Consider the following 14,587-nt stretch of genomic DNA (forward strand, 5'->3'; position numbering starts at 1 on the left):
GCTGGGTAGCCCTGATAATTGCAGATGGCTAGCACTGCTAACTGTGGCTGGCTAGCGTTGCCCACCGGTGCTGGCTATGCTTACCGAGGCTGGCTATGCTGCTTACCGGGGCTGGGTAGCACTGCTAATTGCAACTGGCAAGCGCAGCTGGCGAGTGCTGATAGCCAGGGCTGGCTAGCACTGCTAACCGAGGCTGGCTATGCTGCTCATTGGGGCTGGCTAGTACTGCTAACTGCAGCTGGCTAGCACTGCTAATCATGGCTGGCTAGCACTGCTTACTGCGGCCGGGTAGCACTGCTAACCACAGCTGGTGCTCACCCTTGGAAAAAATGCTGTAAATCTAAGCTCAATGTAAATAAACAGAAATCTGTGTAGATTAACATCCAGCGCTTGATTTTTTTTTTAAGAATTAAAGTTTTGTTTACTTTTACACTCCAAAAAATCCATTGGCAAAAAGTAGTTAAAATATATGTAAATTGAGACGTAAATGCTTCGATTAAAGCATTTTTTCTTAGAATGATTATATAAGCAATAATCACAAAGTCTCTAAATGACAGATGTAAATCTCTTATTTATTGGCTTAAATTTGGAAACAAGAATCAGAATAACATGATTGCTGATCGTTGTGCCTATTTTGAGTCAAATTACTTAAAATAAGGTAATTTACACAATGCTTAGTAAGACAAAAAAATTTTTTTTTATGTAGAAATTAAATAATTGTCCTTGCTAAATATATTTATTTATTTATTTTAGCGTATGCGCAGAGATTACTTTGTGTGGGAACCCTCTGCTTGTTCTACACTGCAAAAAAATCTATAGGCAAAATCTAAAAACTAGTCAAAATTAATTTGAATTGATATTTAAATTGAAATGCTTAAATTAAAGCAGATTTCTTAAAATGAGCTATAATAATTATTATTTTTATCAGAGTAAATAAGATTTATTGCCTAAGGTTTACTTTTTGCAGTATAAGTGTGTATACTGACCTATGTGGGTGTCGTTAGGGGGGTTTATGAGCTATTCTGGTGGTTCTACTGGTTCTAAGACACAGATGCAGTGTCTGGATTTACTGCAACGTACTATCACTTCCTCTGGAGTAGAGCTCCCCTTACAGTAAACACACACACACACGCACACACACACACAGGTCGCCAGTTGGTCTGCACATCGGTCTAGACAGTGTGTGTGTAATCTGTAAAACATGCTGATTTAGCTTTAATGGAAATGATTTGAGTAACTGTCTCCACTGTCCAGAGAGAACTTTACATACTGGATACTGCAGCACTGCTGTGAAGATTTGATTGTATTCAGACACAAGAGCATTCGTTAGGTTCTTAGCATTGGCGTAGGAACCGGTGCACAAAAATGGTACTGCAGAAAAAGCAAAAATTGTTTTTAAATAAACTTTTATTTTGAAAGTGCACTGAAATCTGCACTGTAAAAAAAAATCCTATTTTTACAGAAAATAACTGTAAATGTTTACACTATTTATCCCTTTTCTTTTACTGCAGTCTAATTCTGTCAAATTACAGACATTTTCTGTTAATTACAAGCCCCTGTTCTAATTTTACATATTATGACATTAATGAGAGATTACGGTTAAAACTCTTATTTTAGGGCTATATTGCTATATTATTTTTATGGTATTTTTCCATGTTCTTAAGTTATATAGATATGTATGTAAAATTACTTATTATTATATGTAATTATATGTGTGTGTTATTATTTAAAGGTTTATTTCTTTCCCAAAAAATCTCAGTGTTTTTCTTCATAATTGTAAGGTTTATTTATTTATTTATTTTTTATTCATTGTTAAAAATAAAAAATACAGAAAATAACCATAGAAATAAAACGTTTTTTTTCTTTCTTTTATGTAAAAGAAAATATACCTAAAAAAAAAGACTGTCTGTGGGGCGTGGCTATGTTAATTAGATGTTCAGTTTAGAGGGCTCACCATGATGTAGTTTCATAGCAGTTTTATCCACCTGGCTGGGTTTTAGACTGTGCTAATATAAGTGGTTTCCCTCTCTGAGCACTTTTTATTGCTTTAAATGAGCAGAGAGCCTGTTAATAAAGAAATTCTGAAAAGATCATACAGTTTGTCACTGACTTTCACTGAATGAGTCAAATACACATTAATTTGTGAATCATAAAGCTCACAACTTGAAAGACAATAAAGTTAGTTAAAAAAAGGTAAAATAACAGTTTTTCCCTGCAGAACATTGATTGAAATCGCTTTATTGAAGAAATTTAATTGTAAATATGCTCTGAAAAACTGTAAAATACTGGTGTATGTATGTGAAACCTTTAATGAAAATGCATGTGAATCTACTGGTTTTGCACTTCATATGAATGAAAGTATTTTACTTTAATTGTAGGGTTTTTGTTTGGCAGCTGCTGCTGCCAGTAATTTGACCGTTTTTTTACGGTTTTATTTTTTACAGTGTGCACCCCTGCCATGAGGTGGTTTTTATGGTGGGGGTGCAGATTTAGGCACTACTATGGTGCTGAATTCAGCACCCCCACCATGAAAAGCACCCTCTCTCGGGAGAGGCTGCCGATGACGCTTTTCCCCCCCCCTTATTTCTTATGAGTCACCTTAGCTTAGAAAAGTATCTTGGGTATTTCCATTCTGTAAGTAAAGTTAAAGCTAAGAAGACGTGGGTGCGTGCTACAGAGAGGCGGTGCTTTTTCTGGCGGGGGTGCTGATTTCGGCACAACATCGGCTTTGCGCGCGAGGTCAGCGATGAGAGCAATAAATCGCAACAATAACAATATACTTCAATAAACAGGACTTTTGGGTAATGTCTTGTTCTGCTAACAGACTGGGAGGGTTTGGGTTATCTAACGTTTATATTAACTGCTGCCAAAAATCTTTATAAAAAAGTTACATTCTTTTATTAAAAGGACACTATCGTAAAAAGTGCTTTCAGTAGAAGAAATTAAAAACTCAGGACCCAAAACTTCTGAGTTTGTAGTTAAAAAGTAAGTATACAACAGAATTGACATAGATAGAACTTCACAACTCGTCCAATCCAAAAGTATTGAATGGAGATCCATCATTCTAGAGAAATGAAAGCACAGAGAAAGTTCTGCTATAGACTTCAGTGCTATGTCACCTAATTACCCGTCCAATCAGCTGCTCCCTTCTGCCTTTAAATAACAAACACTCATTTAGTACCTTTGTTGCTTTTCAGACGCTGATGGCTCGTTCTCCCCACCGTCTCCAGATTGGTCCCATTGGGATGCCCAGGAGATTGGCTCCACCAAGTCTTCCATGTACAACAGGATCTACAGAGTCCAGATTTTCTCAATCCTGGGGGTTTATACCCCTCTAGATAAGGTGATAAACCAACAGCTTCTTATTGGTTAATCTACTGAAAATAGTCCTGTTCTAATGGCAGTACCTATTTAATACAGGGATTAGATAAGCTGTGTCTGTGCATTTAAACATCTGTGTCAGAAATCAGTGCTTTTCATTATTTTGAAATATTTTAAAATGTTCTGCATTGTAGATTAATACTAAACTCATCAAAACTATTAAGAAACACAAATGTAATTATTTAGAAAAACTAAAAAAAAGGGTGTTAAACAAGCCAGAATATGTTTTATATTTTAGATATAAAATGTTTAGATGAAAGTTTTGCAGTTTTCAGCTTTATGAGGTACAGGGTTGCCAGGTCCAACAAAAATACCCAGCTCAAAGTCAGTCTGAAACTCGCCCTTCAGAAGCTTAAACTAGCCCAAAATATCTGTCTGTCACATGTTTGAAGCAAACGACAAAACAACTATGAATGTATAACATACTATATTGTTTATGAGGGATTTAATAATTTAATTTAGTATCAGTATTTATATTTATCTTAAAGTCATTGATAATATTGTAACATTAGTGTTTTATTAGTTATTTTATTGTTTTTTATTCCAGTCAAGAACATTTAATATTAACATAATTATTAAAAAAAAAATACTTTTGCTTACTCTTTTTTGTTCTTACCCCTCCTGACCTCTCCCCTGCCTGAATTTTCACCCGTGACTGGATTTTCAAACAAGCTCAATTTGGCAGAAAACCTGCGAACCTGGCAACGCTGCTGAAGTAGAATGACCTGGAACTCAGGCTTTCAGTTAACAGCTGTGCTGAACTCATCAAGAGTTAATTACTTGAATTTCTTGTCTCTTAATAAAGTGTTTGAGAGCATCAGTTAAAGTAAAGTAGTGAAGAGGTAGAGTTACAGGTATACAGTGAATAGTGAATATTTGAGGAATGTTCTAATCCAGATTATGTAGAAAACCACTCAACTAAATAAAGATAAAAAATATTTTAAGCAAAAATGAATATATACATACAAATATATACATCCATCCATCAATCCATCCATCCATCCATATCTTTATCTATATTCTGGATTAGTACTTTGTTCTCCAAATAAAAGGCAACTTTCCCTCTGCATTAAAAGAGCTCTTATTGTTGGAATACATCAGGAATAGTTTTATATTTAAGTAAATAAACAGTAAACAAACTGTTTGTCAGTCTGACTTTCTATGTCTGTCTATTTTTATCTATTTCTACCTGTCTGTCAGTGTATCAATTTCTATCTATCTATCTGACTGTCTGAAAAATTGTCTGTCTCTATTTGTCTCTGTCTGTCTGTCCATCTCTGTCTGTCTGTCTCTGTTTGTCTATCTGTCTCTGTCTATCTCTGTCTGTTTGTCTGCCTCTGTCTATTTGTCTCTGTCTGTCCATCTCTGTTTCTCTGTCTCTGTATTTTTGTCCCTGTCTGTCTGTCTGTTTATCTATTTTTATCTATTTGTGTCTATCTGTCTGACTGTCTATCTATCACAATCTTTTTGTTTGTCTCTAGCTGTCTGTCTGTCTATATATCTGCCTGTTTGTCTTTCTCTCTGTCTCTGTCCCTCCATCTCTGTCTGTTTGTCTGTCTGTCTCTATCTATCCGCCTCTGTCTTTCTCTGTTTGTGTGTCTGTCTGTCTCTATTTGTCTATCTGTCAGTCTAACTTTCTCTGTCTGTCTGTCTATCTGTCTGTCTCTGGCTGTCTGTCTATTTTTATCTATGTATGTCTACCTGTCTGTCAGTGTATCAATTTCTATCTATCTATCTATCTATCTATCTATCTATCTATCTATCTATCTATCTATCTATCTATCTATCTATCTATCTATCTATCTATCTATCTATCTGTCTGTCTGTCTGTCTGTCTGTCTGTCTGTCTGTCTGTCTAAACTATATTGAGTGAAGCAGCACGGCATGCTGGGACTGCTTCTACAATCATTAGTGAAAGAATGGGTCTCTCTCAGGTCCAGTCGTGAAATTTCACTACTCACTACTAAACATTCCACAGCCAACTGTCAGTGATATTATAACATATTATATGGGGTCTTTAACTAAAGGGAAAATGTGCCTTTATAACTATATCATCTGTTCACTACACACACACACAGACACACAGACACACACACACACACACACACACACACACACACACACACAACACACACACACGCCAGTCTCGGCTAACAAGGCTAGCTGTTAATGGGGAAGTGGATGGGCTCCCGGAATGCTTGAGGTGGACAAATTGGTTGGTCACGGCTCATTGAGTGTAGAGCTCAGGGTGGATTCAGGCTGTTTGACCAATAAAAAGAGAGAAAAGCAGCACAGAAACACAAACAGCATCATCTGCAGTCTGAAACCATACATCACCTATACAGAAAATACACACAAAAAATAAAGATCTGAATAAAAACCTTTAAAAGAAAAACAAAGGATAAAATTCTATATTTTTAAATATTACCTTAAGAAACTCTATATAACATTAAAACAGAACACTACACCCAAATAAACATTAATAAAGTCAGTGATCAGTGAGAGTATCTACCTGTAATTAACTCTATATAACATTATAACACTAAACCCAAATAAACATAAAGAATAAAGTCAGTGATCAGTGAGAGTATCTACCTGTAATTAACTCTATATAACATTAGAATACTAAACCCAAATAAACATTAATAATAAAGTCAGTGATCAGTGAGAGTGTCTACCTGTAATTAACTCTATATAACATTAGAATACTAAACCCAAATAAACATTAATAATAAAGTCAGTGATCAGTGAGAGTATCTACCTGTAATTAACTCTATATAACATTAGAATACTAAACCCAAATAAACATTAATAATAAAGTCAGTGATCAGTGAGAGTGTCTACCTGTAATTAACTCTATATAACTTTAGAATACTAAACCCAAATAAACATTAATAAAGTTAGTGATCAGTAAGAGTGTCTACCTGTAATTAACTCTATATAGCATTAGAATACTAAACCCAAATAAACAATAATAAAGTCAGTGATCAGTGAGAGTGTCTACCTGTAATTAACTATATATAACATTAGAATAAACATTAATAAAGTTAGTGATCAGTAAGAGTGTCTACCTGTAATTAACTCTATATAACATTAGAATAAACATTAATAAAGTCAGTGATCAGTGAGAGTGTCTACCTGTAATTAACTCTATATAACAGAATACTAAACCCAAATAAACTTAAAATATCAAGTGTTTTCTCAGGATATTAAAGTCCAGTAAAACAGTATTTTGAGAACATGTGATTTTGGGACATGTGATCATTCTTTATTGTCATGTGTCATGCACACTCCACACGTGGTTTTCACTAATTTGATGGAAGATGAATCAGTGAGAAACACCTGAGAGATCAGGTGAGACACAGTTCCTCTGATTTCAGTACATCTACTAAAGTTCATGACCTGCTGAAATAAAGGGGTGAGAGATAGTAATGAACTGAGAGAATAGAAATAGAGATGTGGTCGGTGAGGTCAGAGTGAGAAACATTAGTGATTAGAGCTGCAGCAACACAATCATCATCATCTTCATCAACAACATCAAGAACAAGAACAACAGCGAGAAGGACGACACTCTGAACAGGATAAAAACAGAAGAGTTTCTTCATCTTTGGTATAAAACGGCTGTTTTTAAGCTGCATTTCAGAAAAAACTACAGAAATTGTCAACAATTTCTTCTATTGCTTTTGCTGCTCGGTTTGAACCAGAAGCTCCTGCAGTGGTGGAGAGTGGAGCACCAACCAAAACCTACAGGGATTCGGTAAATACTTTATTAGATGAGCTAAAGACAGGATTAGTTTCTCAGGAGGTTCAGTAGTAATTTTGGTAACACTTCATATGAACCCTGTATTCATAATGCATTATAAATGCATGTATAATGCATTATATGACAGGCGTAATAGCTTATAATGACTGTTATTAGCCTGTATAATAACTCATTAGGAATTACAGCAACATTCATAACACATTATAAACTACAAGTATAAAGGTGTATAAAGAAAGGGCTTATAATGCCTTGTAATATCTGTTCATAAGATCATTGTACAATGTAGTGTTGTAATGCCCTTTCTTTATAAACCCTTACACCTGTGGTTTATAATGTGTTATGAATGTCACTGTAAGTACTTACAAGTTATTATACAGGCTTATTACAGTCATTATAAGGTATTATGCATGTCATATAATGCACTATGAATGCATTCATAAGGCATTATAAATACAAGGTTTACTGTAATTTTCTCTTTAATGATCTCAGGGGGTGATTTTATAATCTCACTGATTTTATTTCCATGTATGTGTTTTTCTTAGACGTCCTCTGAGATAAAAAAACTAAAAATTACAGGCTGAATTATCTACTGTTTTTCGCTGAACTCCTGTAATCGAGGTCCTCTAGTAATTTTAGTCCCGCCCGGATGCACATCTCTGAGTTTCGTCACCTCGCGTTTAATAAAATAGCTATTTGCAGCTTGCCATCAGCTGCTGGAGCCCTGAGAGAGCACAGTTGGTCTTGCTCTCTCTCTGCGTGGGTACAGTAGATGGCGCTCTCTCTTTCCCCTCATCACTCCTAGGGTGATGTGGATCAGCACAAGGCTGCGTCTGTGAGCTGATGTATCAGAACCGAGTGCAGCGAGCTGAATGGGTGGTACATTTGGCCAGATAAAACGGGAGAAAATTAGAAATAAAATTCTTTTTTACAAATGCAGCAGTTGAAAATAAACATGTCTCAATAAAAGCAAAAAATAAGTAGAAACATGGTGGAAATTTAGACCAGTTGCTGTCCTGGAAAGCCTCTAAAAATTAACCAGTTGTACTTGAACAAATAACAATTTAGACCAATTACTGCCATGAGGAGCTCTTACAAGAAACATGGTCGAGATTAGGACCAATTATGGTAAAGAAAATGACTTAAAAAACAACCAAATGATCAATAGGACCAATTAAAATCAAGGAGAAAATCAATCATAACAAACATGGTAACAGTTTGAACCAATCGCAGTGTTGGGGAGGTCTCAGAACAGATATGATGAAGACTAAAACCAATCGAAGTAATGGGTTAGGTTTTAGAACTAAAGAGATGGACATTAGAACCAATCAAACAATTAAAGTTGCAATTAAGACCAACCGTAGTCTTGGGGAGGAATCAGAACATGTTTAGAAGCTGTACTTTATCCTGGTTATCTCTCACTGTGAGTTATAGATAATGTAACTACCTCCACCATGTTTAGAAGCTGTACTTTATCCTGGCTAGCTCTCACTGTGAGTTATAGATAATGTAACTACCTCCACCATGTTTAGAAGCTGTACTTTATCCTGGTTAGCTCTCACTGTGAGTTATAGATAATGTAACTAACTCCACCATGTTTAGAAGCTGTACTTTATCCTGGCTAGCTCTCACTGTGAGTTGTAGATAATGTAACTACCTCCACCATGTTTAGAAGCTGTACTTTATCCTGGTTAGCTCTCACTGTGAGTTATAGATAATGTAACTACCTCCACCATGTTTAGAAGCTGTACTTTATCCTGGTTAGAGTTAGTTTGTGCTCCACTCTCCACTTTTGTACATGTACTACTGATTTTGGTCAAGTTTTTAATACATACTGGATATTTCCTACCTTCTCTTTTGTTATGGAGTATTTTAAGCTAAGCAAGCTAAAAAATAAAAGACAATTTCATACAGTGAAACAACAAAAATATCATTGTAAAGACAACGAAATAAAAAAAATATATATATTGCAGCATTTTTCCCCTAAAAGTAAAAAGAAACCACTTAAAATCATTTTTAAAATCTCATTGAAGCACAGACATACTGCAGTCCCGAATGAGAGTCTTCTTCCTCCTTAACATTCAATCACAACATCATCATCACATCACAGCGTCCAACGTTTTCTTCAGATAAAGAGGAGAAATCCTCTGATAAATCTGTACAGCGTTTTTAAGATGTAATTTCTCTCGGATCTGTTTTAATCTCTCTTTTAGTGAAGAACAATAGAACACGACACAACCAGGCCGAACTAAAAACAGCTGTAACCTTCAAAATTAAGGCAACAAAGACGAGAAAACAGTTTTTTAAATCGTAAATCTCTATAAAACCAGAACTGTAAGCAACGTAAGACGAGTTAAAAGTGAGTGTAGCTTCATTTCTGAGGAAGACGTTTAATCTGTTTTAACTTTTAACTTTTTCTACTAAGTTTAAAAAATAAGCTTCATCTACTGTGTACAACATTTTTATCATTTTTTGCAATATTATTTTTATTTTAGTTTTTATAAAAACTCCAGCTCAATCCGACGATGTGGTCACATGATGAAACACAGACTCCGCCCCCATTTCCTCCGTAGTCCTGCTTTGTCTGAGTTCATGAACTGGAAACCAGTCCAGTTGGTCTCGGCTCTGACGCCCAGGAAAGGCAACTCTGTGGCCGGTACATTCCCCTGCTCCACACGCTATCTGAGATAAAAACACATCACTAATTAGTCTAATACATAAAACAGACAACTGCACACATATATATATATATATATATATATACATATATATATCATCACATTCTAAATATATAGACATTACACCTACATATTACACCAACAGGTCCTTTTATATCCTCCATTTTAAACCCATTAGCATCAGTGTGTAGTCGGTCCCCCTTTGCAGCTACACTATATGGACAAACATATTTGGACACAGGCTTTTTTTTCCCTTTAAGAGCTTTTTATAAAAGACATTTAATTCTAAATCATATACTTAAGTGTGGAGTTGGTCCCCCTTTGCAGCTATGTTATATAGAAATGGACAGCTACACTACATAGAGAAAACATATTAATATACCTACAACATTATTCCCATTTTGAACCAATAGACATCAGTGTGTAGTCGGTCCCTCTTTGCAGGTACACAATATGGAGAATTATATTGGGACACATACTTTTTACAGTCTTCTAAACTCATATGCATTAGTGTGTAGTCAGCTATACTGTACAGACAATAGTATTAGGACACCTACACATTTATATCATCATATTCTAGATCTATAGACAATAATGTGTAGTCTGTCCCCCTTTGCACCTACACTATATGAAATATATGGACGAAAATATCAGTACACCTACACATAACACCAACAGCACGTTTCATATAGTACAATACAATAATATAGAGTCAATAGTACAATAGTATTGGGACACCTACACATTTATAACATCATATTGTAAATCTATAGACAATAATGTGTAGTCTGTCCCCCTACACTATATGGACTATATGGACTAAAATGTATGTAAACCTATAATACATTTAAACCGTCCCATTTTAAACCAAAGTTTTTATCTTTTAAGAAATGGTATTCCATTCCAAACCCATATGCATTAGTGTGGAGTCAGTCCCCCTTTACAGCTTAAATAAATGGAGAAAATATATATATATATATAAGAACTTTTTATAAAAGAAACTCCTTTCTAAACCCATTTGCATCAGTTTGGAGTCAGTCCCCTTTTGCAGCTGCACCATATGGACAGTTGTATTGGGACGCCTACATCAACTTGGGTGTAACTTAAATAAGGTAAATGTAGCCCTCATTAGAAAGGTTATGTATGAACATTAGGGAATATAGAGTATATGAGGTTAGTGCATACTTAGACTGGTAGGAGTATGGTGGGAGGTGGTCGCTGGTCTCCACGGTGATCTGTTGCTGTGGTGTGTTGATATCCTGTGATGTCTGTGATGATGTGTCTGTCACCACGCCCTGAACATACACAAATATATTACATTAGTGCAATACTGATTACCTCAGACTCATCTGAGACTCACCTGAGGCTTACTTGTGACTTGTGACTTGTTACACCAGAGACTCATCTGAGGCTCACCTAAACTTTTAGCTCAACTAAAATTCTAGTAAAACTCACCAGACACTCACCTAAAGCTCATCTGAAACTGAACTAATGCTCACCTAAAACTCAATTGTGACTCAACTGTGACTCACCTGAGATTTACATAAGGCTCACATAAAACTGAACTGAGGATCCAATAAAACTCACCTGGGACTCACCTAAGGCTCATCTAAAACTGAACTACCTAAAATTCTCAAGAGACTACCACTAAACTGAGGCTCACTAAAACTCACCTGTGTCTCACCTGAGACTCACCTAAAGCTTATCTGAATCTGAACTGAGGCTCAACTGAAATTCACCTAAAACTCAACAGAGACTTACCTAAAACTCATCTAAAACTAACCTGAGGCTCACTAAGACTCACCTGTGACTCACCTGAAACTCACCAAAATATCACCTAAAGCTCATCTGAAACTAAACTGAGGCTCACCTAAAACTCATCAAAGACTCACCTAAAGCTCATCTGAAACTGAACTAAGACTCAACGAAAACTCACCAAAGACTCACCTAAAACTCACCAAAGACTCACCTAAAACTCACCAAAGACCCACCTAAAGCTCATTTGAAACTGATTTGAGGCTCAACTAAAACTCACGTGAGAATCACCTGAGGCTTGTGTACAATTAACCTGAGGCTCACTTAAAATTCACAAGTGACTCACCTGAGACTCACCTAAAGCTCATCTGAATCTGAAGTGAGACTCACCTAAACTCACCAGAACCAAGTCTGTTTTTAATTGTCTATTGTTTTGACTCATATTCCGTTTATTCATTTATTGTGATTGATTCTTATTTCAGTGTGTGTGTGTATGTTATTTATTTATTGTGTGTGTGTATGTTATTTATTGTGTGTGTGTGTGTGTGTTACCTCTACAGATACAGCAGATGGAGGCACTGGAGTGTATTGTGGAATGTATGTTCCTTGCATAGGAGCCACAGTGGCTGCAGTCGTCATATACTGAAACACAGAGAGAGATAAAGAGATATCAGCTCATCTCATCAGTTATACTGTCTGTCTGAAGTCTATCGAAGAACCACCAAGGAACATTCCTGCCATGAACTGGAAACTGAAGGAGCTCCACCTCCAAAATTAACACCTTTAAACTTAAATTACATTCTCAACATTTTATAGACAGAAAGACTGAGCTGATAATCACAATGATAAAAGAAAAGTTTGAAGGACTAAAGGTAAGGCATTCAACCCATAAACACTATACCAACTGTTAAGCATGGGGGTGGGAGCATCATGCTCTTGCTGTTTTGCAGCCAGTCAAACTGATACATTGCTAAAAGTGAATAGTATAAAGAATAATAAAGAAAGATAACTATCTCAAAATTCTACTGGGTAACAGCAAATACTGTGATAATCTTGTATTTATGATAAAAAGCCCAATATTGTTATTTAAATCTATTTAATATCAACCCTTTAATTAAACAAGTGTGTGTGCAGTTCTGTCTTTATGCTGCAGGGGGCAGTGTGAGTATGTGTGTGTGTGATAGAGCTGAGAGTTATTTGCTTAACACACTCTCTACACACACTCATCACACACACTAACCGCCCACACTCCCTGCTGTGAAAAAGACAAAGACAGGAAGTGGAGGGAGGGACCGACGACTGATCGAATTAAACCGTGAACACACTAAAACAGAGTGTGTGTGTGTGTGTGTGTGTGTGTGAGACAAGTTGTATAGTTAAAATTTACTTTATTTCAGTAATTCAGTTTTGTAATGTAAAATGTATATATTATATAGATGTATTAAACACAGAGTGATCTATTTTAAGCGTTTATTTCTTTTATTGTTCATTATTTTGTCTTACAGCCAATTAAAACCCAAAAATCAGTGTCTCAGAAAATTAGAATATTATATTATAAGACTAATTGGTACTTTTAGCAGTGTGGGCAGTGTGCCAAGTCCTGCTGGAAAATGAAATCCTCTATCTCTCCAAACCATCACTGATTGGTGGAAACTTCACACTAGACCTCGAGCAGTTTGGACTGTGTGTCTCTCCACTCTTCCTCCAGACTCTGATCCCTTCATTTACTTTAAATGAAATGTAAAATTTACTGATGATCAGTGATGGTTTGGAGAGACATGTCTTTTATGGAGATGCGGATTTCCTTTTCCAGAAGGATTTGGCACACTGCCCACACTGACAAAAGTACCAATTAGTCTTATATAATATACTAATTTCCTGAGACACTGATTTTTGGGTTTTCATTGGCTGTACGTCATAATCTTAATCAACATTAAAATAACTTGAAATAGATCACTCTGTGTTTAATACATATATAATATATGAGTTTCACATTCTGAACCGAATTACTGAAATAAAGTAACTTTTCAATGATATAGCAATTTTTCAGATGCACTAATATAATAAGAGATCTCAATGCTGACTCACTGAGATCAACAGTTCCTTAGCATAGTTAATAGTTCATCAGATTCCATGAAATCAATGGTTCTTAATACCCTAAAAAGTTCATGGTTCATATGAGATTACTTAGATTCTTTAAGGTTAATAGTTACTCACGAAAAGAGCCAATCAGCTTGGTGGTTGTGCAAAGAATGGAGGAGAATCTGGATTATACTGGTTAATGCCGCCCTCGCTACGGAGATGTGGCAAGGGCCGTAGCCAGAACAAGTAGACACTTTAATTTTTGATAACTAAAATTTGAGAGTTATAAACTGTACAGAATGTTTTTCTTAGCAGATGTTTTCATATGTTTCTCAATCCTTTACTCAAAATCTTTAAAATAAAAGGTTACTCTCTCAGTAATTCTCTATAAGTAGACGTCAACATTGGAACTTCAAAATTTACACACATGCATACAATCAAAAACACACTAATGTACTCACACTAGCGGTAGAGCCCAGTGTTAAGTGGTTCATCTGCTGTGTTAGAGGAGATATCAAGTGTGCAGGCTGCATGGAGACAGTGCTGTGCTCCAATGATGGAGTGATCACTGTTCCCTGAGAAAAAGAGAGAGAAAGAATAGATCATATGAGCATAATAGAGCATTATAAAGCGCCCTCTATGCTTCCTGTAGTGTATTACAGTCTGTCATTATAGAGCATTATAGAGCGCTCCCTACGCTTCCTGTAGTGTATTACAGTCTGTGATTATAGAGCATTATAGAGCGCTCCCTACGCTTCCTGTAGTGCATTACAGTCTGTCAGAATGAGCGTGTTGTGGATCATATGAACATTATAGAGCATTATAGAGCACCCCCTACACTTCCTGTAGTGTATTACAGTCTGTCAGAATGAGCGTGTGAATCATATGAACATTATAGAGCATTATAGAGCGCCATCTACGCTTCCTGTAG

The 14,587-nt window shown here is 35.9% G+C and overlaps 1 protein-coding gene across 3 annotated transcripts in view; it reads right to left on the minus strand.

The window, feature by feature from the left end:
- Positions 1-7,507: 7,507 nt before the first annotated feature.
- Positions 7,508-14,587, minus strand: part of LOC103033149 (RNA-binding motif, single-stranded-interacting protein 3) — a 105,741-nt gene continuing 98,661 nt past the window's right edge. For 2 of the 3 annotated variants that reach the window (XM_049472906.1, XM_049472907.1), the window contains exons 11-14: positions 14,118-14,231; positions 12,127-12,216; positions 11,005-11,114; positions 7,508-9,823 (exon numbers count right to left, since the gene is read on the minus strand). In XM_049472906.1, the coding sequence (XP_049328863.1) occupies positions 9,820-9,823; positions 11,005-11,114; positions 12,127-12,216; positions 14,118-14,231 (318 nt within the window). In that variant the 3' untranslated portion in view covers positions 7,508-9,819. The remainder of the gene's footprint in view (positions 9,824-11,004; positions 11,115-12,126; positions 12,217-14,117; positions 14,232-14,587) is intronic. The other variant, XM_049472905.1, reaches the window with a different exon arrangement.

This window comes from Astyanax mexicanus, unplaced genomic scaffold, assembly GCF_023375975.1.
Source record: "Astyanax mexicanus isolate ESR-SI-001 unplaced genomic scaffold, AstMex3_surface scaffold_31, whole genome shotgun sequence".
Classification (NCBI taxonomy): Eukaryota; Metazoa; Chordata; class Actinopteri; order Characiformes; family Acestrorhamphidae; genus Astyanax; species Astyanax mexicanus.